The sequence below is a fragment of the Barbus barbus genome, assembly GCF_936440315.1.
Source record: "Barbus barbus genome assembly, chromosome: 18".
NCBI classification, from domain to species: domain Eukaryota; kingdom Metazoa; phylum Chordata; class Actinopteri; order Cypriniformes; family Cyprinidae; genus Barbus; species Barbus barbus.
The window spans coordinates 23,852,269-23,879,472 of NC_136746.1; the positions used below are offsets into that span (position 1 = coordinate 23,852,269).

General features: G+C 37.0%; 1 protein-coding gene across 1 annotated transcript in view; it reads right to left on the minus strand.

Annotated features, from left to right (window-relative positions):
- LOC306884637 (lysosomal cobalamin transport escort protein LMBD1) overlaps window positions 1-27,204 on the minus strand; it is a 93,742-nt gene that overhangs the window by 39,193 nt on the left and 27,345 nt on the right. Inside the window, exons 4-8 of the mRNA XM_079440693.1 lie at window positions 20,510-20,607; window positions 18,879-18,946; window positions 12,847-12,935; window positions 6,441-6,514; window positions 145-270 (exon numbers count right to left, since the gene is read on the minus strand). Of these exons, the coding sequence (XP_079296819.1) occupies window positions 145-270; window positions 6,441-6,514; window positions 12,847-12,935; window positions 18,879-18,946; window positions 20,510-20,607 (455 nt within the window). The remainder of the gene's footprint in view (window positions 1-144; window positions 271-6,440; window positions 6,515-12,846; window positions 12,936-18,878; window positions 18,947-20,509; window positions 20,608-27,204) is intronic.

Genomic DNA, 27,204 nt, shown 5'->3' on the forward strand with positions numbered 1-27,204 from the left:
ATCTGTTGACAGCCCTCAGACCAATTTTGGGTCGAGACCCACCAGTTGAGACTCACTGACCTCAAGGACAGCAACAGACAAGCAGTTCATCCTAAATAAAGTGAGCAGAGCTCTGATCAGAATTCAGTTCACACACACAGAGACCTTGGATTTGAGCTTGTCTATCTGGTGCTCCACCTCCTCCATGTCTTCAGTGTTCTCCAGCCGCTCGTACAGGATGCTGCGCGTGCCCTTAATCAGGTTCAGCGGCAAGACGGACATCCCGTATGCCTGACATGGAGAAAGAATGAGCATTAATGACCAATTACACACCATTCACAGTCATCAGGCAGAGTGCCACACCAATTTCACGAAGAGTCCCGCTGAACGCCTCGAAGTACCACTACGCAGGGGAACTAAATCCATACAATACGGTACTTGATAATAAAAGAGCACTTTCTAAATGGTGTTATTCAGAAGCCCACTGAATCCATGTATGTGTTTTCTGTGCAACGAGGGTGAAGAGGATGAGATGAAAAGAGTGTGAGAGTGTGTGTTTGCATGCAGCGACCATTTTGAGATGTACGGCTTGATTTCCAGCAATGCACAGCCTAACAGTGCCCCCATGTGACGGCACGAAGTGCACTTTCACACACACAAAGTGCATAAGAGAAGAAATATCTGAGCTCATGTAGGGAAATATGATAAAACCCTGCAGTTTCTGGGGGCTGTAAATCAGAGGTTATTTCAACGCCCTGAGCTCATCGATGTTTTTTTCCCCCATCTTGGCATTAGGAAGCGCAGGTCTTATGCAGTGAGGCTTGGGTCAGAAGCCTGCTAGCCTTCTCAATATGGGCTTTGTGAACTTTAATTAAAAATAAAGACCATCTTCAATACTCTCCTGGTGGCAAATCAATACAGGCAGAGAATAAAAGAGACAAGGTTGTGCGTACACACACCTCAAGAAGAAAAACCCTCATGCACCCACATTCGTGCTGTTCTGCCATTTTCAAAAGCTTTCATATCAAAATCCTGACAAAAGTCAGCGGCACAATTAGATCTTCAGAAGGCAGCTAAAACACTGGTGACCTTTTTATCTTCTCTGCCAAAGATGCTTTTAAAGCAGGAAAAGTGATGTGCTCTGTAAAACTCGTCATCGCAAGAGTCAGGCCATGTGCGTCCGTCCGTCGCCACAGGCCGTGACACCCTCTGCTATGAGTCACGAGGGCTCTAAAGGCCGGACCATGTCCCGAATACCAAGCGGTCCTCATAAAAGAGGAATCTGTCCTGCAACCCCAGTGAGACGTCTCCTCCTCCTTCGCCTCCTCCTTCCCATTCTTTCCTGCCCTCCTTGCCCCTGCAGTCCGTCAAGCGTGAGAAAAATAAAAGAGACACTCCAAACAAAAACAGGTGTGTTCTGTGCTGATTGGAAAAGGAGACCTGAGGCAAGAGACAGACAGAGAGTATGATATTTTGACGAAGAGAGAGAGAACGAGAGAGAAAGAGGAGAGGTGGAGAGATGGAAGATGAAGGGGTTGCGGTTGTCAGCTGGGAGATCGGAGAAGAGAGGGATGAAAGTGGGGATCGGAGAGAGAGAGAGTGAGGAAAAAGTGGAGGCGTACACCCCCTTACACAAGGATGCTTTTGTTCAACAGCCTGCATGGGAAAAGTGTGCGCTGCCACAAAACTATGAATTTCTTCTGACTTTCTTTACATTTTCAATGTGGCAGATTTTGCAGAAAAATACAATAATGTGCATACAATAATTCTTCCAAGCATATACCTACCATATACCTCAAGACTCTTTAGCAGGGTTTCCTCACTTTTTGACCAATAAATGTAGGGCTTTTTTTGTTTGTACCAATAGCCTCGTGGGCAGCATGCCGACATGTAGTGCCGTCGCACTTCAGGTGTCCCGAGTTCAAGCCCCAACTTGCGGACCTTTTCCGATCCCGTCCCCCCTCTCTCTCTTTTCCGATCCCGTCCCCCTCTCTCTCTCTTGCTATGAAAAAAAAAATCTGGATTTTCCACGACCAAGAAGCTGTTTGATTATTTTGAGTAATCAATTCTTTAAACTCTTTAACTTTGTGTTTGAGGTCATTTAAATTAACATCCAAATCATGTTTTCAGTGTCAATGGAGCATACTGTAATTATGCAAATAATTTCACAAAAGTATCTTTACTGATGGAGGAGGAAACGGATGTAAAATAATGCCAATCTGTTTTCAACAACAATAAAACAACAATAATCAGTACATCCACTAAAATTACATGCAACATTAAACCATCAAAAGGCCATCTCGTGTTACTATACTAAAACCCTCTCTACCTTGTTCATGCCATAATGAAGACACAGAGAGTGAATAAAACTGTCAAAAAAACAAACAGATGTATAGAGAGTTCAGCATGCAACAAGTAATGGTCTTCTGCCAGATGGTGTTTCAGTGTTTCTTCTGTCCCTTTTGTAGTCTGTAAATTAAATACAAACGTGTTACACTGCTGGAAATGAGAGGCTAATTCGATTTGATGTTGCTTTGTAAATATAACACTGTCAATTTACACTGTCCATGCAGGTGTGGAGTACATTGTGAGAGAAACACATCTGTGTCACTTGTCATGGTGAAAACTAAATTAATATGATATCTAAAATGTTTTATAAAACGCATACTGCAGCTCTGGTTCTGGGTGCTGATTGGCCAATACAGTGTTTCAGCTAAAATGTTAAAACACAGTATAGTTAGTGTGCAACTATTCCCTACCACTGTCAGCCGTCAACAAGCAACTTCCTTAAAGAAAGAAAGAAAGAAAGAAAGAAAGTTGAAGCAGCCACAGTATAATCATATTCCTAAAACTAACCAACCATCGAATAACAACAAGCAAACTAAATAATTTACCTAATTAAAAAGACAGATGGAAAAAAAAAAAAACATTTTCTGTCTCAAGAATCCAATGAATAGGTCTGAAATATGGAAAAAGAAACTCTGCATATAAGCGGAGACCTGAGAAAATTAAAATTGTGGCATTTGTTGTTGAAGTGGCTCCTCAGATGCACCCGAGACGGTGAGGAGGAGGAAGAGGCTCTCTTGCCAGTCGCAGGTCATTTTTGCAGCACTATGATTAAATCAGTGGAAATTAATGCGGTCACCCACTCGTTGGGAATCAGCATCTTTGGGCTGCAGATTTAAGAGGGAGAGGAACCCTCCAGGGCTGAACGTCAGCACACCAGCCAGACTTTTAAATCACCACTCTGTGTCACGCAGCACAGGGACTGAGACGGCCCACGGTCAAGCGGACAGATCAAAGAGCCGTGATATACGCTCATATGCATATGCAAATATTACATGCACATTAAAAAGTCATCGGGTCAATAATTTTCAATGTAACGTCACACCAGCAGTAAAATGAGCTTGATAGAAGACCTCAGCATCTATATTACCCAATGAAGGACGTTAAATGGGTTCAAATTGATAATGCAAGCAGCGTTTTTGAAGCACAGCAACCGGTTTAGACTTTGTGATGTCAGGAACTGCTTTGAGCAGAACTGGGCTCAATCAAGCATAAAACACACTTTTGCACCTCATAACATTGAGGGTGATAAAGGCTTCTTGAAACGGCATCTTGGACAAAGGAGGGTCTACGAGTACATAAAGGTGTCAAAAAAGGAGAGCACGGATAAACACGGATGAGGTGACGATGAGTTCAAGGTGATTGGTGATCACTAATGGGAAAAGTTTAGAATAAAGTGGCAAGAACTGACACATACTGTACACAACAGTGACTGCCATTTTAAACCTGTCGGTAGAAGGTTTAAGAGACGTGTGCAAATGCTTGAATTCACTCTTCTGAGGATTAAAACAAAATATGAGCCATCGTGCAGGAAGTAAAAAAAGGCGTTTCAAGTGCAAAACAGCAAACCCCAAACAGCCTGAAATAACCAAACTTTTGCAACTTCATGCTGTTTCAGTTAAAAAGCACGATTCAAACTCCCAGCATGATTGTTTTCAAGAGCTGGCCATCCAAGCATTGGATAGGTAAGTTAGCTTCACCCGCCCTGACCATATGGCACTTCAGAGGGTTATTAACAAGCCGAGGCTCCTGTTTGTATGTGCTTAGGTTGAATATTAATTTCCCAGTAGCTCAGCAAAGTGTGATGCTGGCCAAAAACAGCAAGTGCTGAAGGTTTGAAATGCTTGCTTTAGTGTTTAGTTGAAACGCAGCCGGCCGTGGTGTTGTCATTACGGCTTTACATCTCGGCCAGTGGTTTGAATTAAGAGCAAGTGGCCACCTTGGCTCAAAGTGCAGTGATAAATTAACCTGCACACCCTGGACAACACTGCGGCTGCATACGGCGCCCATCACTTAGATTCCATTAGGTTAATCATGCATAATAATAACACATAGGCCGGTATGATAAATCACCCACCGCTTTGGAAACTTGGATTAGGGAGGGTGATTCGAGTTCTTTGGTGTAGAAAGGGAGGAGGAGGGCTGAGAAAAGCAACAACAGGAAAGACAAAATGCAATAAGAACAGCCCGAGTGAGTGAACCCTGGTTTTTGACAAGGAATCTTTGATTGGTTCTGAATTTCTGTACCACAGCCGAGAAGATCAAAAACAACCGCGCACTAGGAGTATTTCTTTCTCCATAAGCCACTCTCTGAGATTCTGACAACAGGAGGTCAGAAAGGAGAACATTACCATCCTCAGAGCTTTCTGAAAATTGTCAAAACTTTAATAAACACCTGTATTCAATAGCTTGAACGTCTCTGTTATGTACAATTACATGAAAAGCAGCAACATAAAAGTGACTTAATAGACTTAATAGCAGCAGTAACTCAATTAACTTCTTACTGAAATTTTAGAATTGATATGCAAAACTAAATGTGTGAATTTTAATGTGTTGTTAAAGATTGGGATCAGGAAGATTATATATATATATATATATATATATATATATATATATATATATATATATATATATATATAAGCTGTCAAACTGTCAAATTATTTAATTATCAAAGTAAAAGTTTTTGTGTGCATAATATGCTGTATGTGTGTGTACTGTGTATATACACATTCATTCAGTATATATTTTGAAAATATTTCCATGTATTTCCATGTATATATTTATATTTACATAATTTATATTATATATACATATAATTAATATACAAATATATATAATTTACTTATTTATTGAACTATAAAAACTCTTTTATAAGAATACAAGTCATTACTATTATTTTTTTATGAATGTAATATCCTTGGTAAATAAAATGATTAATTTCTTAAAAAAAAGAAAAGATTTGACCACAAACTTTTGAACAATAGTGTATACAGTTACATTTCTATTTTGAATAAATGCATTTTTTTCAACATTTTATTCATCATAGAATCCTGAAAAAAATATTAAAATATTATACATATATTATTATACACACAAATACCAGTTCACAATTCATGATACCAATTTCTTTATCACTGCAAAAATGATTATGGTACTAAATATGCTTCTTCATTTAAAATTAAATATGTAATTATTTAAAAATAGTGTGCCACAGTGAAACATATTCCTCCTCATTCTCTTCAATCCCTGGTAAAGCAGAGATTCTCATAGCCTAGTTACTCATGATGTTGGCGATGAAAAATGGATGACATTAACAAGTGTTACAGTACAATCAATTTATCTTATCCGAACAGAACAGCTACAGTATGCTGAAGGAATCAGAATACGAGCATTTATTAATGGCCTTCAGGCTCAGATATATAAATAGGAGAGAGATAACAGGGCATATACATCACGCCGGCATCTCAGGCACACGTCCACACACATCGGTGAGAAATGACAGTGTGTCATTTTGAGCGATTGTAGGCCAAAACGCAAGAATCACAAAACATTTCTACCGTTGAGGGGCTGCTTCATCATTCAGGATGACTACAATCAAAGACTGTTTCCATACAGGCGGCTTTTGTGGCATATGAGAAACCTACGCATGAAGATGACCAATCGGGACTCTACAATCAAAGTTAGGTCAACAACCGCTTCAGGAAAATGATTCTCTTACACATCTATGAATCACAATAATCCTTTCAGTTGTTGTCATTACATAGTCAAAACATTGCAGTTTGTTTGAGCTTCCAAACCAACCTGACACTGGTTCAACCAATGGCATGAGTTTAAGGCGGAGAAATCTGGGGGGGGGGGGGGGGGGGGGGGGTTTCAACCAATGGCAAATGAGGCAGTGTTTTTGATACTAGCAGTACAGAAATCACACACTTCAGCCTATAAAAGGATAGGCAAGCATACTTAAATTGTGGACAGAAACATGCATATTATGTCTAAAAATTGCTTCCCCATGACAGTGCTGAGCGGTCTCTTCGCACACAACCCTCGTAAACGCATGCAAATCGATGGGGCACAAGTAACCACCCACCATTACCAATTCTCTGTTGGCCACTCACCGTGTATGTGATCACTGCCAGCATGCCAATCAAGGTGAGCGAGCTGATGGAGAACGACAGGGCAGCCAGGCCATCTGCAAGACAGAGGGGAAATTTATTTATGACATGGGCCAAATGCAGAGCTCTGTTAAGTTTTGGTCATACGCCAGATATTCAGAGCAGTTCCTGTCCCCCAGGGAAATTTCTCAATGCACCTCATCTTCTTTCCTCTCTCACAACCATTTCTCTCAACCTCCTCTTACTCTGACATAGTTACTGAAAGGTCAGCAAAGTTTTTGCCCTCTAAATTTTAATAGTCACAATGACATGTTGAAAATATAAAGGATGTTCAGGAAAGTTCCTCAATAAAAATACGGCTTTATTTAAACGTCAATATCAGTACCAGTAAAATTTCACAATTCTTGATACCACAGCAAAAGCTAACATGCTACTAAACATTTTGCTTTATTTAAATACTTTGAATATTTAATTAAAAGTTTTAATATTTTTAATATATTAGATTAAATTAGATGGTTATATTTAGATTATTTTTATTATATTATATTTACTGTTGATGATTAATAATAATACATATTAATATATAAACATATTAAATATTATGGAGTAAAAAGTGCTTTAAAAGTATTTAAACTTAAAATGAAGTAAAATGTAAGCATTGATCATTACATTTATCAAATAAATGTTCAAGTAAATAATCTGTAACAATGAGAGAAATAGAACAAATTAAAAATGTAAACAGTATAAACAGCTGTTGATAAATAATAATAATAAATATTAATACAATATAAAAATAACAAATATTTATAAAAAGGAATGCAAAAATACTTTAAAAGCACTTTTATAATTAGATTAAACAAAATGTATGTTATTGTTCAAATTAATCAAGTAATTATTCAAGTATATAATCAGTGATAAAATAAATAAATAAACAACTTACAAAAATACAGTAAATTATTAAATTTCATTGTTAAAATATATTGTTTTATCACTATATATAATAAATATTAATATTTTATTAATAAATATTATTAAAACTACTTTAATTATATTATGAATACCTGTTGTTACTTAAACTCTTTTTCATGTTTCATGAATATATACTGAATATATGCTGAATACATACAATGTGTGCAGTAAAAAAAATGCTGACTTTTGTTTACCGTATAAAAACTAGCCTATAATACTCGCCAGAAAATCAATGGACAAAAAAATCAGACAGAGCCATCTTTCTGCTCTTCCATAATTTAACAGGCACACACCTGTATTTTTGCTGTGAATGGCTTGACTGCTCACATTAAAAAGAATTTGCTGTTTTTTTTTTAGTACAGACTTGGTAAAGTACATTTGACATTTTGTGAATCCCTAGTCCTCAAGATACAAGATGGAACATGGAACCGAGAGAAAGGGGAAAAAACAGGGGGAAATGAGTGAAAAGAGGAGAGGGCATGATGCCAGCTGTCAGATCTGAGGCCAGCTGAGGCAGATTTATGGGAAGTGATCGCCACCGCACTCCCTGTTAGGATCCCACCTGTCATAGGGAGCGAGAGAGTTGAACACACACAAACTCACACGATTCCCCTTTCCTCTGGTTCTGAGCTATGGCCCAGCGGAGCAAAACACAGCATCCTGGCAGCCCTGAGCCCAGAAAGCCCCCTTCTGCCTGCAGCATACCTCAATTGAATGCAACCTACTGTTCTCTGTTTATTTTCCTCAGGAACTGCTTTACATCACTCACAAAATGACTTCTTTCCATTTTGTTGAACCACATGAAGTCTGAGAAGTGTTTGCTGGGCCACCCACCACGTTCCATACACAAAAAGCCCCGAGACACAAAAGCTGAAGAGAAGAAATGAAGATGATTACACTCCTGCTTCCTAATGTAGCAAACGGAAGAATATAAAAAGAAGAGAAGCTTTGATGTCTGATGGCTGAAATGAGCATTTACATCTGAATAGGTGTTTCCCTTTGTGATGTCCCCGCTTTTGTTAAGCGGGGCGAAGGAGCGATGCCGGAGACAATGGCATTCGTGTTTGCAACGGAAAGCCGCTCCGTTTATGAACTCCTCACAATGAAGGGGGACCTGCGTTTTCCGGAAGACTTTCTGAGGGATTGGACAGAGAATATATTGTTTATTATCTGCGGCGGCTCCACAGCTGCTCTAGCGGCTGATTCCTCGGCACTCGGAGAGAGTGGAGGCCCTTATCTCGACATGCACGGAGCACCTCGGGCTTATGTGCGCCGTGGAGACCGCTGCCACTGAGAAGTGTATATTAAAGAGCTCTTAGCTGCGGTATTCACAACATGAGCTTGCTATGATAACCTCATGGAGATGGAAAGCAGCTTGCTAAAGCCAACTCACTCACTGGATTCTGGATTACAGGAAAAGAGAAAACGTGCTGCTTCCAAACAATTATCGACAAAAATATTATCGAACAAAAGTGGTGCAAACCTCTATGCACTACAGGAGAGGTTCTCACTATTTTGACTAGGAGCGATTTATAAAAAAAAAAAAATAATAATATATATATATATATATATATATAAATAATTACTTTCATATTGAGATTTGCTAAAGATATACTAAACAAATTTATTAAATTACTAGTGTTTTAAAAGATTAATTTAACATTAAATAAATGATTGTTAATCCAAATGTAAAATAATTATATTCATGCTGTAGCCAAAAAAACAAAAAACAAAGTCTATCTAAAATCAATCATTTAAATGCTGTAAGTGAATTTAGGCATCGCAGCATTATAATGTACAGAATGAAAATCGCTGTTCATTTTGAGATTTGCTAAAGATTATATGTTTAACAATATTATTAATCTACTAGTGTTTTTAAGGAATAAAATAATGCAAAATAAACGTTACATGACTGCAAAGGTAATCTAAATGTAAAATAATTATATTTATGTTATAGCTAATAAAGAATAAAAGATAAATATTAAAATTATATACAATATGTATAAGTAAGAAAAAAATAAATAAATTAAAAACACTAATACAAATGCTACAAGTAAATTCAGGCAAAATGAGAAATGGAAAAAATATAAATAAAATGGATATTTATTTTGAGATTTACTAAAGATTATATGTAACAATAATATTAAATGTTTTTAAAGATTCCTTTATGGTCAAATAAGAGTTATATGACTTCAAAAGAAATCTAAAATTAAAGTTTTTATATTCATGTTACAGCCAATAAAGAATAAACAGTCAATATTAAAATGTATTTAGCATTAGAAAAAAAATTATTATAAAAAATGATATCATTCAAATGCTACAAGTGAATTACAACGTGGCATCACAACGTTTAATGTACAGCATTAAAAAAATGGATATTCATTTTGAGATTTCCTCAAAAAATCTGTCATTTTCCACACACCTAAAACAGAACACTTTGCAACCACCTTATGATGCTAATTTTGTTTCCTTCACTATTCTGGCTCATTACAGACTAGCGCTATGAATGCCAAATTATGTCATCAAATCCAAAATAGATTCATCGCAGCTGATGCCTGATGCCTCCTCGTCACACTACGTCACTCTAACTCCAATTTGAAATGTGACTCTCGCTGAAACACATTCAGCTCAGCGGGAAGGTAAATCAGAGAACAAGAGCTGTCTGAGTGGATTCTGGGTCCGGGCCTCCACTGCATAATTAAGTGGAGACTTTTTTCGAGCCTATGTCTGTGATAAGATCAGATCTCCAGCTGTCTATCCTTCTGCACGCTCCCTCACCCTCTCGCCTCTGTCTTACCCGCTAATGGGGAATCGGGTATTGCATTCAGTTTACGTTTTATATCTGTTTCACATGGGGGAACGGGCAACTGAACCGATGCATATCTGTGGAATTGGTAATGGACAACCATGGCTTCGCAATGACACTGGGTGGGATTCGTCAGCTTGTCTTGCCGCTTGGGTCAAGGTGCTCCTTCAGCAGCCAAGACTTCTCAGGGACATGATAACCCTGCTTGCATAGCACACAGGGTCTGGTTACTAATTTAACACACAGAGTGGAGATGAGGTGCAGGGTACCACGACCGTCAACATCAAGTTCTGCTGCAGATTTTGACAAACAAGCCTGTTTCAAAAGAGCCCTTGTTCTGATGTTCCTTCCACCTAGACGTTTTGCTTGATTTCCATTCATTAGGCCAGGGCTGCTGGGAAGGGGCAATGACAGCTCTATGACCCCCTCACAGGAATCAGGCACTGTCTCAAAGAGTCACAGACTTACTCCAGGCTATTACTGGATTAGGTTGGGTTCTTTAGTGGCTCCATTCCTGCCAACTTGATGGTCATCAAGGGAGAGTGAAGAAAGTGTCACGACCCAACCTAACAAGGAACACCATGGTGTTGGCAAATCACACTTGCTTTCTTGGAGCAAAACAAACCATGGCACAAAAAATGACTTGTACTGGAAGTAAAAAAGACATGTGACTTGGAATGTGACCTTCAAATGAGCCTTCAGAATTTGATAAGAAAGGCTCTGGAGAACACTGACACAAAAATACGCAAACATGGACATTGTACCATAGGAGCTTCCTGTCCACAGACTCCTTTTCTTTTGCTCAACCAGTCCCTTAAATATAGAGAAAAAAGATACTAAAAAAATATGCTGATCCTTTGTCCTCAACAGTATGAACACCTCAATGTTTGGTGCACTTTTTTCTTGCAAAATTTAAATATTTATTATTTTGTTTTCATATATATTCTGTTTTAATTTTAATTAAAGTTTTAGTCATTCTTGTTATTACATTTTTTTATTGTTTTTCTTAATTTTTAGGGTTATTTTAGCACTTTAAGTTAATAATTAAGAAAGTTTTTTTTATATTACATCAAATTTCAGTTAACGTTTATTTAAAAATAACAAAAACAAATGTTGGTAATGCTTTAGAATAGGGACCAATTCTCACTACTAACTAGTTGCTTATTATCATGCCTATTATTAACAAATTGGCTGTTTATTCGTAAAGCACATATTCTGTATGACCATATTCTACATCCCTAATCCTACCCAATACCTAAACGTAACAACTACTTGACTTTCTATAGACCCTTTTTCTGTTAGTAAACATTGTGACGTTTTTCTGTGGGTGGAGCTTAGGTGGAGGCAGAAAGATTCCACTAACCGCTTCACTAACACTAGCTATGAAGTCTATTTAGCTTGTTTTTAATAAGAACTGGAGAATTTTACCTGCATATGTAAGGTATAGCTGCACCGTCCAGGACCGCGATTGTTATTTGAAAAGTTTAACTTTAACGGAGGAAACCAGATTGGCCAACCCGCACACACTTTTACTCAAAGAATGGACGATCTGACAGGATTCCCTTCGGTTGAGTGACTCACATCTAACGTTAACGTGTATAGTTAAGACAAACTCACAGTGTCTATCTAGTCATGAAGTTGTATTTCAATTTCAGCAGGCAACTATTTTTACAGCTACATTATTATTCCAAGCCACAATTAATCACAACAATGTATATACAATTATATACATTAAGCATATAAATCGTCAGATTGTTGTTTTACACACACCCAGACATTACCTATTTCATACACGACATAGTGAGATGCATAAGAAATCTTTAGACGCGCCCATAACAACAAAAGACAATACTTTATTTAACCTTTTCTGATAAGAAATGTGCGCTGCAAATGCGAGCATTTTTTGATGATCGTTTCTGTCCAATCCGCTCGTTTTATCTCGTTTAACCACAGCTGTCGTCGGTTTTTTATCTGGCAGTGGCATCAGGTATGCCTTAAAATTTCAAATTGGAGCCTACAACATCGATTCGGGCACCCAACATCACAAGAAGATGATATTTTTAGCTCCTTATGTAGCCAAATCTGTGCTGGTTTGAATTTGCTACCTCCAGTTTTGCTTTGTTTTGCCTCCAGCTAGTGCTGTGACGTAATTGTGACATCAGCCCTACAAGGGTCTATTAATCAGCAGTGAATTAGGAGTTTATTTCAGAATCCTGGACTGCTGTCTGCATTAATGGAGACTGAGAAATACAGGTGGATGTTCAAGGCCACACTGAATCACACATATATAAATGCAGGTGCAAACATGGGCCCTGCCACTCCTGCTTCAAATGGAAGACCTGATTGACATGTCAAAAGTAGCCAGGTCTTTTCTTTTTTTTTTCTTTTCAAGACAGCAAATTTAGGTAGCACAATGAGGTCTGTTGACATTGACGAGGCTAAATGTCAGGGCTGCCAAACTCACACATCACCTCTGCTCGTGGCTCGGCAGCATCCATCGCTTTCTAAAAAGCACCTGTCGTTTTGGTGTTGTGGCCCCGGAAGGCTTCAACAAAGCTCTTTTTGCTGCTTTCTTTGCAAGTGTCAGTAAAACTGAGCTGCAATTTCACTTAAAGAGGCCTTTATGGTACTTACGGCTGCTGCCCAGCTCCTCGAACAGATACTGCACCTTCTCCCACTGAGTGGAGTTCTTATTTGGCGGAGACTCCAACGGAACAAATGTCCTGCAACAGAAGTTCAAATTTCTCAATTATAACGTCATGATTTATATACTACTGTTTAAAAGTTTGGGATTGTAAGAATTCAAATTGTGGGGGGATATTTTTTATATGCTTACCTAAGCTGCATTTATTTGATCAAATACAGTAACACAATTTTATCGTAAAATATCATTACAATTTAAAACAACTGTTCCCTATTTTAATCTATTTTAAAATGTCATTTATTCCTGTAAAGGCTTCAGTGTCACACGATCTTTCAGAAATCATTCTAATATCTTTCTAATAAATCGCTGACACTCAGTAGATACACGCTGCAACATAATATGGTTGTTAGTGTTACTCCAAAAAAAAAAAAAAAGACATTTATGGTCACAAAGCAAACCCAATCTCTTCAATCAAATACACAAACAAGTGATCAAATTACAACAACATAATATGCAATTTTATAAAGCAAATATGAACACGTGAATATACAGATTCAAATATATTTTGGTTCCTACACCATCTGCTCGTATTGATCAGATTAAGAGTTGTGGTGCCACATCCAATAAAAGTTACATTTTAAAATATCAATAAAATACATAATTTATTATGAAAGCAAAACATCAAGATAATTCATTTCAAAATTCTGCTATACAATGTATTATATAAATTAAACTGAAATATATTTAATGTGTAGAGTTAAAAAGAATATTTACTTGTTTTATAAAATTTAAAAGGGATATCATTATTATTTTTTTTTATGTATCTGGAGTAACATTCAGATTAACATTGGGGGGGGGGGCACTTTAACGTCGAATACATCTTTTTCTAGGCCACTGAAAAAGTAGTAATCTTTATCTTATGCGAGTAAACTTCATTTATGCAAGTATACATTATTTCTTCCAAATGTATTATACAACTTTGAGTGGGGCACCTTTACCCAAAAGGTAAATTGTTATCTTGTGTGTATATATGTATGTCTGTGGCTGACGGCACGAGTGTGTTTACTGTGAACTATCATGTAGAGATCCTTGTATACAGCTCATGCAATGTATCGCCGCAAGCTTTAGAAGCAACTGAGGATACAGTATGCTCACATTCTGAGTAAATATCTGCAACACGAAGAAAGCCAGTCATCTCCAATGAGGACAACATCACTCACAAGGTGAGGTTGCATAAGCAAATACCTACAGCTGGTCTGGGAAAAAAAAATCCCATGTTTTAACCATAAGGTTCAGTCTTAGTCTGTATCAACTCTATAATTTATATGTCCAGCAATTATAACTGATATATAGTATCGGGGGCAACACATTACAAGTAATGAGAGTTCTATAATCAAATTATTTTTTTTCAAATAATCTAGTAAAGCAATGCCTTACTTTTAAATTTACAAGAAAATATCTGAGTTACATTTTCAAATAAGTAATGCAAGTTACCCCTCCTATCCCCATTTTGAGAGAAGTTGAGAGTGAGAAGCAAAGGCAGAGGCACTTCATTCAGCCTGAGGCTTATTAATTTCACTTTTAGTATGGAACGGCCTTTACAGTTGCCAAAAAATTAATAAGCAGGAAATTAATAAGCAAGTCCAGCACAGGTGACAAAAAGTAATGCAAAAGTAGCGTAATGCATTACTTTCCATAGTAATTAACTAAGCAACACAATTAGTTACTTTTTTAATGGTGTGATGCAACATTATAATTCATTACTGTTAAAAATAACATTCCCCAACTCTGCTTATATGACTCTTTCTGACCACTGCCTATCCAAAAAAAAAAAAAATCAATAAATACAAAATAATAATAAAAATAATGGTACAAATTAAAAAAAAAATTGAATGACTATTAAGTGAAGTGAAGTGAAGTGACATACTGACCCATACTCGGAATTTGTGCTCTGCATTTAACCCATCCAACGTGCACACACACAGCAGTGAACACACACACACCGTGAACACACACCCGGAGCAGTGGGCAGCCATTTATGCTGCGGCGCCTGGGGAGCAGTTGGGGGTTCGGTGCCTTGCTCAAGGGCACCTCAGTCGTGGTATTGAGGGTGGGGAGAGCGCTGTACATTCACTCCCCCCACCTACAATCCCTGCCGGCCCGAGACTCGAACCTGCAACCTTTGGATCACGAGTCCAACTCTCTAACCATTAGGCCACGACTGCCCCACAAAGGGGTCATATGATGAGATTTCAAGTTTTCCTTTCTCTTTGGAGGGTTACAAGCTGTTTGTGCATAGATAAGATCCCCGGAGTTGCAAAGACTAAAGTCTCAAAACCAAAGAGATATTCTTTATCAACATTAAGACTCTGCCATGCCCCCCTAAAACGGCTCGTTCAAACACGCCCCCACATCTTGACGTCAAGATGTGGAAATATTTGCATAATGCAGCCCAAATGTTCACGCAAAGAAAGAAGGCATGGTTTCAGTAACCACAGTAGTGTTGATGCAGCCATGACAGACACACACTGTGTGTTTCTAGGTGAAAGCAAAAGCACTTAATTTGGCCTTAGATGCATTTAGGAATCATTAAGATTACTTACAACAGAACAGCAATGCATTTTATGGACCGTTTCGTGAACCTAGGAGAGGAGGTAATTCTGACTTTGCTATGACAATCTGTGCTTCTGAATCAGTGACTGTATGTTTTATTATTCGTTTAAGTATTTACTATTGACTGGTTAAATGCTGAATTTTGTACATTGTGTGTGTGTGCGTGCATGTGTGTGTGTGTGAGAGAGGGAGAAACGGTCACACAATCGCGGCTTGTGTGCAAACACATATGAGCTTCATGACTGTGTCTGTCACGCGACTCTGTTCCCCTCTCGGGCTTGAACTGATGGTAAATCTAAGGACATTATTTACTGTCTTTCTTTACTATAATTTTGAAAGCTAAAACTGGTGATTATGGAAAGGGGCGTTACATTTCCAACGGTGTTCGGCCAATCACAATGCACTGTGCCAGTTGGCCAAACAGAGCAGACTGCACTTGTTGGAAGGAGGGAAGCATTTGAGAGAGGCGGGGCATAGAGGACTTACAATAATGTACAATATTTGAAAAATAATGTGTTTTTTGAACAATAAAACATGTCAACATATTCTGTTACACCAAATACACAAATGATCTTTAAAAAAGCATCATATGACCCCTTTAAATGCCTGACACTACTGAATAAAAAAGAAAACTCATTAGAGCTGCACAACTAATCCAAATAATAAAAAATGTATAATATAATAAAGAGTGCACATGCTGTTTATTATTAGCATTGAGATTCTTATAAGACATTTTAGTATTAATAATAATAATAAACTGCATTTTCACCCTTATATTTATATTATAAAATAAATACCCTTGATTCATCCTGTTTGTTTTCCTAAACATCTAAGCAACCATTTTGGATGTTAAATGTCAAAATATATGACAAAATAATCATGCAGCCCTAAAGGACACACATAATACCCGCTATTCACATCCAATCAGCAACTTCAGAAGCCAAAAGGGCCACATTCAAATCGCAACAGATGCAAATGGCCACAAAATAGGGTCACTTTGATTTTAAATGCAGCCACATCATTCAGCATCACTGGCATAATCTGAGCGAGTTCAATTGACGGGTCACTTCAGAAAAGCTGCGTCGTGCATGAAAATGTCATCTTTTAGGGGTGTCAGTAAATTACGTTGTAAAATGTACGCACAGCAGGACGCGCCTTCATAAATTGACCAAGGACTCCATGAGGGTTTATGCAAAGGTACACAAGCTCAAAAGACTTAACACGTATCTGACCTTTGTATCAAATTCCCTGTCATTTGCAATCATCAATTAAAATCCAAAATCCTCTGTCGGCTAAACTCATTGTATGTAGTTAACTTTCACTCTGCCATTTGAATGATATCACATTAGACACTAAATTAAAAGCACACAGCTAAATTTATAAGCAACGATTGGTGGCTAATTGCAGGCTAATAGCTCAAATACGATCTGGATCTGTCTCGGATGTCCTCATGAGCACCCTTTTGAAACCTACAATGACAAATGGGACACTTTGCGGTCTCGTGGACTTCACAGACACGCACTAGAGAAAGGCCACGTGAATGCAAGTCCACATGAAGATTTCCATTTGGGACAGGGCCCATGTATCTGGAGCTTAGACCAAGTATGGCATTGATAGAGTGCACTTAGAGCTCTTGAGACATTTCGACGGGTATGAGAGATTGAATGGCACTACAGAGGCTGGGAAGGGTCAGCTCTCCATTTATAAGTCCCATCCTTAGCGCAGACCAATCAAAACAGGCAAACAAAAAGAAGTCACTCTCCAAATGAACAATCACAAACACAGGGACTCTGCGGCTCACCCTGAGAAAAAAAGACGATGGGAAAAAGCCATCATGTCCTCCCACATCAGGAACCCTGAGACACAATACTCTTGGTAAAACACTGCACTGGTTCAAAAGGTAAAATGAACACTAAATTGCTTCTGTCCGAAGTGCCATCCCACTTTTAAATTTGGTCCACGGCATGTCCCTCTTCCCATTCTGCGATCAAAGTAACCCATTCCACTGGGTCTATATGACATGAAGGTGTGATGAAGGTATCCTGTCCCACAGGAACACTATTTAATGGTTGAGAGCACATTAAATTATATGACCTGGTGAGCAGACGTGTTATTCTTGCAGCGGCAAAGAAAATCCATTATGTTTATGCTGCACGAGCACTGCTGAGAACAAAAAGTATAAACTTGAGGTTAAACGGGACAAAGCCATGCCATGTATCTGTACACATTTAAACTGCATGTTCGTTTTTAGTTCGGTTAACAATTGTTACACGGCTTGACAAAAATACCTTTCAAGGTCTTGAAAATTGCCAGGTTTAGAGATGCCAGATAATTTGACTTTGCCTTCGGAGCCTGTTATTTACAGCACCACCTTTGGTTCATGTGTTGAGCAAAAACGATACCAAAGACATGGTATTCAAAGTGATACCAACTATAGTCTTTATTCCAATGTTTCAGCAATAAAAATAAAAGTATTGCTTATTAACTACAAATAATTACTTTTGTCTGCATAAAACTTCTATTTTATGTCTGTAATCTGACAAATTACAGGATATCCAATGAGAAAAAACATCAAGGTATCTATCAAGAATTGACTGAATCATAAAAATGGGGGTGGTTTTGGGTCGATAAGATTGATTTTTTTATGTTTTTGAAGGTCTCTTATGCTCACCTAAGATGCATTTATTTGATCAAAATACAAAAAAAATAAAAATAATAATATTGTGAAATATGATTTAAATTTAAAAAGAGCTGCATCCTGTGATGGCAAAGCAGGTAGGTATATTTGGAATAACCTGCACTCAGTAATCATGCACAATAACATCAGGAACAAATATAAATAGGCTCAATTTTGAGTTTATGTTTACATTAATGTCATGTTCTGCAGTAGATTTTGAGCTCTCTGGCTGTCCAGAAATAAACTCTGTATATCTTATTTATTTTCATAATGGAATATATTGATTTGAGTCTGTTAGCAGAACCTACTGATTCACAAATTGTTCAAATTACTGGTTCCGATCTGAGTTTACCGAAAATCATTCATGATTTGGCTAGAGCCCTTTGTATTCCAAATTATGCAGAAATCCCCCAGAAATGTCATACTATCAGCATTTGATGTGCCCCCAGTAGAGATATCACTCTCTACTAAACTAATAATGGCTACTCAGATTATAGCTCCAGTATGTTCTCAAATTCCACAAAGATAATCTTAGTACAAAATCATCAAATACCGGTTATTATCAGCATTCTGTCCAACAATTTCCCAGCATTCTCACACCTGCTGTACCTCCGATGGAGGTTAAAGATGATGAGTGAATGATATAATAAAGCTCACATTGACCTCTCCACACACACACGGACACACACACACACACAGAGAAAATACTATAATCCCACAAATTGTACTTACCCAATCAAAAGCAGCGCTGAACACACAATCACAAATCCTATTGTATACTTCAGTGCATTTTTCACTTGCTGTAATGAGAGAATAAAAAAAACAGGTTTATCAAACTGTATTCATCAAGCCATCAATCCATGATAAATTACGCTTCATGTAGAGAGGGACTTTGGGCTGGAGTATAATTACATATTTGCAGCACTTAACAGTCAGGAACACAGTGTCCTTAGTTCATTCTCTGATGTAGACATTGTGGCTCTGTTCCAAAACTTGAGCTAATGCAGTGTTCTAACTGAAATGGAACTTTACAAGTGACCGATTTGGAACATTCTACGTTAAATGAGCAACTTTGCACAGTTACAAACAGCAGTGATAACATGAAGTGTATGAGAGAGTCAACTAGAAATTGAGTTCATTAGTTTGGCTTTAGCTTGTTGCAAAACTAACAATGTAATTAACATAGTATTATTAGACTTTACTTTTGAAATACAAAATTAATTGCATAATACATTACTATTAATATAATATAATATAATATAATATAATATAATATGTCATGTATAAAGATAAACAGTAGGGATCAAATTACTAATAGGCACATATTAAATACATTTTTCATTTAAAAACCTTATTTTTCCATTGACCATGTCAAAGGCAAGCAAATGGAATTACAAAATTAAAGTGGGATTCAATTAACAAGAATCAATTCAAGCAAATATTATAGATTGCTTCATACCAGTTCTATAAATGTAAAAGAAAAAAAAATTGTATAGTACACACTGGTACAATTATACATGACATGTAAAAATGAAGTGAAAAATACACAGGAATGAAAATAAAAGGAATGAACACAAATAAAAAAAAGTTAAAAACCATAAAATAAAATAGCTTCAATCATTATCTTGGATGGATTTTTTTCCCCAAAGCATGTCACAATGCATTATAGTATTGCATTATCAATGAAGGATATATGCAATCCTGGTAAAAAAAAAAAAAAATGGGCCAAAAAAGATGGCAGCATAATAATCCAGTCTCCATTTTAGGACAGTATCTATGATGCTTTGAAAATGCTGCCTATGCATGAGGCTCAATAGTTCTGGAATGAAGCCACTTCTAAGTGTTTGAAAGGAGAAGAAGGAGTGGAAAGTTTGGAAAGAGATCTAAATAACTTCTACAAGATGGAGGAAGCTCCTCTCAGCATGCAATTCTGCACATCACTGTGGCGTCCTTTGAGAGAAATATTTGACATTTGAAGTAAGCAGCGATATAGTGAGTAGGATGTGTTTTCGTCACTTTATTACCTCAATGCAGTCAAATCTCTTGCAGATGGAGTCTAGGTGAACTCACTGGGTTATTATAAATGAACTGCCATAACTGTAATCAGGCAAATATCACTTAGCAATACCTCAAGGGCATTTCTGTTGATATGATTAATGCTAACTTTTCTAACCGCAGACAGTAAGCCTTGCTTTACATACTAGTATAGTACACACTATTTATTGAGTACAAATAGCTTAACGTAGCTCTTTTCCCACCTAGTTTTTCACTGTGTGTGTAAATTATCCCTGTAAGGCTGAAAAGGCAATCTGTTTCAGAACACATGGGTGTACTGGAAAAACAGGAAGGAGTGTGAGATTTACCAAGCACTTGTTGCTGTTGTCTTCATCTTTCTCCTCGTAGTAGAAATACACAAAGGGGATCCAGAGGAAGACGCAGAACAGAATGATGGAATACAGAGCTGTGAAAGAGAAAAGATGGGCAGTTACACACCTAGAGCACTCTCAACAACCAGGATCCACATTAAATACAGCACATTACACATGATGTATTTAGATGTCAAAGGGTCAATGACGTGGCACTCATTTTGTGTCCAGATGTATTAAAAAAACATAAAAAATTAAGTTTGTACACATGATGACCTATGCCTCCCCTATTATGATTTTTTTTGTAATTATGAATAAATTTGGCGTGTCAAAAAGTAAAAAATGTCAAGGTTGCATGAGATTGTAAAAAAAGTAAAAAAGGTCTAATTATAGGTTAAAATTCTCTAAAAAATATATTATTATTATTATTATAATTTTTGAAAGGAACAAGAAGCAGTTTGGTAAATACTAATATTTCACATAAAAAATATAAAGTATACATTACGAATATATTATATAAATTTAAAAATTACATATTTCGTATAGAACACACATAAATGTTAGTATTTTTTATATTAGAATATTAGTGCATGTATGTATATGCATATGTATATATACACAAAAACGTGTGTGTATATATATAATTTTTTTTTAAATTATTTATTTATTTTTATTTTTTTTAATCCAACAATATATTTAACAGTAAAGATCGAATTTGTAATTGGTTACATTACATAGACTTTATAAATTATTCATTATTCATTAGAATTCTTATATTTTCCAGTGAGCATGTCAAAGCAACCAAACAGAATCACAAAAGTAAAGCCGGATTCAATTATAGCAAACATCAATTCAATCACATATTAGTTGGATTGTTCACAGCAGTTCTATAAACTGGCTTCATAAATGATCAAATACAAATTTATATTACAAATGTATATTACACGTTGTTACAAGTACATGACATGAAGTGAAAAATATACAAACTAAAGGGTACGAACACAAATCAAGAGTGAAATCAACGTCTTTACACGTAAAGATTCCTAGAAACCAATAAAACTCCCACTTGATGAGTCCTAAGCCCCAAAGCACAGACAAGCAGAAATAATCAAGTTAAAGGAGCAAAGATCACTGATATTGCAAGAGTTTACGTAACAGACTGTGACAGGCAGAGAAAGTGATTTTGTTGATTCCTCTCTTTCCCTGTCATGCAATGAATTAAAATTGTCAGCTTGGCCTATTTCAGTCCTGAAGCAGATCACACACTTTTGTGACCCTGTAAATTGTCATCTTCACTTCTCATGTAGGTTACCCAGTTGATAGAGGCGATATGAATAATACATCCTTCTTTGGTTCCAAAAATGTGACATCATTAAACCCTGTAGATATGTTTGTATACATAAAGGGAGTGGATTAAGAAACTGCAACAGGAGAAAAAATCTAGAGTACACCATATCACACAAAACTCTGAACATCTTTCTCCAAATAGAAACAGGTCTGTAATCATATAGACTGTCTCCAATACTGGCAACACACCAGAACGGCTTGCAATGACCTTCCATGAGCGCAAAAAATGATCCATCATTCTGTCTGCGATCAAGTAGGACAAAAAGCTAATTTCCGTGAACATGCAAACATGCTCTGCGCACATCAGTCAATTGTGTACATGTGTGTTCATTTGATAAATGCTTCGATTTTATAAGATGGATGTGTGAAGAGGATGGCAGAGTGTGTTTCTGTCGGGTAAAACACAAATGTTTTTTAACAGCAGGCGAGGAGGAAAACAGAGCAGCAGCAACATTTCAAAATAAAAACATAATGGGATGAAAACGGTTATTGTTATTGTTTCATGAGACCCGCGGCTGATTTTGCCAGCTGTTCGTGTGCTTTTCAAAACTTAATTTTTTGATTGCTGCACTTTTTCTGGATTACTGTGAGGGATTCGGTCATATGGCTCTTACCCATGGGTTCAGTGGATCAAAGCTGCTCATAAAGATAAACTCTGCGCTCTCACACGATCTCACTACAATTTACCATCTCTCAGTTTTGTTATATTTCAGCACAGTTTTGCGTGATTAAAGAATTTCTCATGGTTTTGAGTATTTGTGTAAAGCTTTCAGAGGTTCAACCCATCCTGTATCCTGAGAAAAATTCCACACAGTTTGTGTTCTCAAGGCAAACCGCATGCATCAAACTCTGGACCAATCCAAGGCACCCGGAATCAATTTGCTGCAATTAGAAATACAATAACAGTTTAAATTGTATCTGTCACGAGTGTCTGTTTGGCTAATTAGCAGTGTTTGCTAAGGCAAGCATCCCTGTTTCTGTATCATATACTTGGGTTTTGAGTCAGTTTATGCTACGGACATGAGTGATACCTCAAATCATGCGGCTTGCCAATACTGCTAGACGAAATCAATACTTAATCAATATTTTTACTGGTATTCATAGTTTTCCACTTAATCAGTTATTGGTTTCAGCCATTTGGATTGCAACAAAATGCATACATGTAATAGAATAAATAAATTAATTAATTAATAAAATGTATAGATATTGGTTCTTTACCACTTTTTTATTTTTTGACAAACTCAAAAAAAAAAAAACCTTAAAGATAAATAATATTAATAATCAAGTAATTACAATGGATGTACAGATGGGTGGAACAACAGAATAACAGATGACAGAGAGAAAGATAGATAGATAGTCAGATAGAGCAACAGAACAATCAATAGACCATTAACCCTAGAATTAACACTAAAACAATAAAATGTTATAATGATAGAATGATGCACTATATTGCCAAAAGTATTGGGTCACCCCCTTCTAATGAACAGGTTTGACTACTTTAGTCATTTCTATGAGTACAAATCTTAATGTTTAAGCATATAATGATATTCTAGGGAATTGTGTGCTTCTAATTTTATAGCAACAGTTTGGACAGGACCCTTTTCTATTCTAACATGACAGTGGCTCTGTGTATAAGACACGGTTCAAAAAGACATGATTGACACTATAAGGACAAAAGTGTTGGGACACCCCCTTCTTTAGAACAGAAAAAGGCACTAACAAAACTATGGCAACAAAGATGGAAACATAATTCATGTATTTAAAAATTGTATTTCCATTTCTGTTGCAACAGTTTTGGATGTGTCTAAGATGACAGTACCCTTATGTACAAGTAATTGGTGTTTGGTGATGAGTTTTTGGCTCAAAGTCTGTATTTAAAGTCACACCAGAGGTGTTCAGCTGGGATTAGGACTTGGCTTTCTGCAGACCAGTCAAGTTCTTCCACACTGACTGAATCAATCGAAAAGGGTCCTGTCCAAACTGTTGCTATAAAATTAGAAGTCAAATAGTCAAACATGTTCATTAGAAGGGGGTGACCCAATACTTTCGGCAATATAGTGTAGATTGACAGACATAATGACAGGGTCAACTCAAGAGGACCCCGGCTCAATTTTTTTGATTTTGCTAATATTTTTTATGAAGAAAGATATATATGTATAGTAATGAAAGCCAAAATATTAAATGTTGTGTATGAATATTTACTGAGTAATCCACTATTTTGTAGAGGGGAGTCAAAATGGCAATTTTCACCTGAGATTCAAAGCCAAATTACAAGGGTGTAAAAATGACTTCAGAAAAATTGCAACATCATATTCATAATGTTATTTTTACACAGATATTATAGGTCTAGTTAGTAAAACCTGTTGACTTTAGTTATCTTTGTTGCATTATATGCCAATGGTGACCATTGAAAAATGGGGAAACGGCACTTTAAGTTTTTTTTTTCTCCAAAGTTTGCATGTCTAAAACTCAAGAAGTTAATCTTAATGCCCTTTTTAGATATTGGGTCTTAAACTTTCCTTTTGGCATCTTCATTATTAAGGCCCTATATGGTTCGGTTCCAGAGATATTAGGATCTCAATATGGCTCCAGCAGTAAATCGTTAAAATATACACATTTTCAGTGGTCAAAAACCCAATGTGGTTCACTGTGCAAAAATACAATACTTATTTTATTTTAAAGTAGAAGGTCTGAAGAACAAATTATTTTGAGGTCCCACATTTGGTTTTTGACCACTGAAAATGTGGTCAACAGACAGTGAAGTGACATCCAGCCAAGTATGGTGACCCATACTCGGAATTCGTGCTCTGCATTTAACCCATCCAACGTGCACACACACAGCAGTGAACACACACACACCGTGAACACACACCCGGAGCAGTGGGCAGCCATTTATGCTGCGGAGCCTGGGGAGCAGTTGGGGGTTCGGTGCCTTGCTCAAGGGCACCTCAGTCGTGGTATTGAGGGTGGAGAGAGCGCTGGACATTCACTCCCCCCACCTACAATCCCTGCCGGCCGGAGACTCGAACCCGCAACCTTCGGATTACAAGTCCGACTCTAACCATTAGGCCACGACTTCCCCCGACAGACAGACAGATAGATGCAGTCCTCTTAATTTCTCCACTTTCCCCCCTGTACTGATGATAAATGCCTCCATATTGTATTTGTTTGGCAGACTGTGAGCAAGTGAAGCACCTCTAATATGCGGTAGGATAACACCGCTAGGCATTATGAATTCATGAGAAGGAGGTGAGGAGCAGACACTTACAGGGGCTACAAAGCTATTTTAGGCTGGAGGGGGATATCTACAGCTAATGGATGTCTCTGAAGACAGGCCCAGTAAACCCAAAATAACTCCTGACCAAGACTCGCATGGCTGAATGCTTTCTTGAGGTGATAACATGATTCATTAGCATGATTCAGAACATAAACCCCCCGCCCCCCCAAAGAAAATCAGACAATCATGACCACGGCAGACACTTCGGTATATAGGTTACTCACAGCATAGTTCTGTCTTTTACACGCTAAACTCCTCCAAATAATCCTAAAGAGTTTTAATTAATACAAATAAAGCAGACAAAAGAAAAGAAATCCAATTTGTCCCTCCTCACAAACCACATTGTGCATCTTCGTTAATTCCGGGCACCTGTAGTGCACTAAAGTACCGAGAGCATACTGGTTAAATACACAACATGCTGTGGAAACAAGGGCCAGTAAATGTGAAAGTGAAATGTCAACGTTTCAGTGACAGCAATTACAGCTCCCAGTGAGATTATGGCTGCTTTGGTTCGTTGTATTGTTTTAAAAAGGCTACATGAAACATTCATATTCATATCTCTGAGAAGGTTTCACCATGCAAACTGTCTAACAGATAAAGATCAATACACTGTCAGCATGCTAATTAAAGCACAGCTGAAAAATATCAATAAAAATAACACATTATAAAAGAACTAACTAATCATGTATTTGTTGTTGGATGAAAAGTACTATCATTCAAAAGTTTGGGATTGGTAAAACTGTTTAATATTTTTGAAAAAAGCCTTATTTATTTGATCGAAAATACAATTCTGTATTCTGTAATATTATTACAGTTTAAAATAACTATTTTAATATATATTAAAATGCAATTTATTCCTGTGATGGCAAAGCGGAATTTTCAGCATCATTACTCCAGTCTTCAGTGCCACATGAGCCTTTAAAAATCATTCTAATATGCTGATTTTGATGCTCAAGAAACATTTCATATTATTATCAATGTTGAAAACAGTTGTGCTGCTTAATAATTGTGTAGTAATAATTTTTGTATTACATTTTTTAGGATTATTTGATGAACAGAAATGTCAAAAGAACAGAATTTATTTGAAACAAACATTATACATGTGTTTACAGTAACATCTTAGAACAAGAGTAATCATTTCTTTTGAAAATTATATTTAAATTATCTATCAAAAATACTTAAAAATTCAACTCATGTCTTAACTAAAGAGACTAACTTTCATATCAACAATTCTTAGTTTATCCATATTTCATAATGAGCAGTATTATGTTGTAATGCCTAAATAAATTCACTTAAGCATCACAACATTAATTTGACATTGGCATTATAAATTATTGATTTAAATTTTTAGTGGTAGATTTTTTTCATGCATCTATAGTGCAGTTCATCTCCATTTGCTTTTAAATAAAGTCATTACTGCACATCAAATATGGATAACATGGGCATAAGACAAAGCAGGACTGCATTCATTTCAACAGGTCATCGTTCTGGCTAAAACAATGAACTGTTTGCCTACAGGCACCGAAGCAGCACCATCCAATGCTAGTGGCACACATTGCAGCACTGCTCTCTGCCCCTAGTCTGTGAGCTCGTGGCACCCAACCAGTGGGTAATATTAATCATAACAACATGAATATTAACACGGTGAGGGAATAGGCCGCACTGCATTACTGCAGATCATCCATTTCAATCTAACCAGATATAATGGGAAAGCACCTGACTGGGGAGAAAAGTTTAGCATATTAATCCCCCTGACAAAGAGAAGAGGGAGCTAAATAATTGAACGACCAACCTCGGTCCTCTGCTAAGTTCTGGCTCCCTTTATAGCACTGCAGCGATTCCCCCTCAGGTGTGGAGACGAGAGTGTCGACGAATCCACTGCGAGACACCCAGACACCGGACTCGTAAAAACACACTTGAGACTTCAGACTCATCTCCTGGGTTTGCTTATTTTGATGGTTATTGTTTAAGAGGGTTCTGAGTTACGCATCCCTTCAAGCTAAACTAACATACGTGTTATTTGAAAACTAAATCTGCAAGTGCGTCTTCAGGGGAGATTCGGTTTATT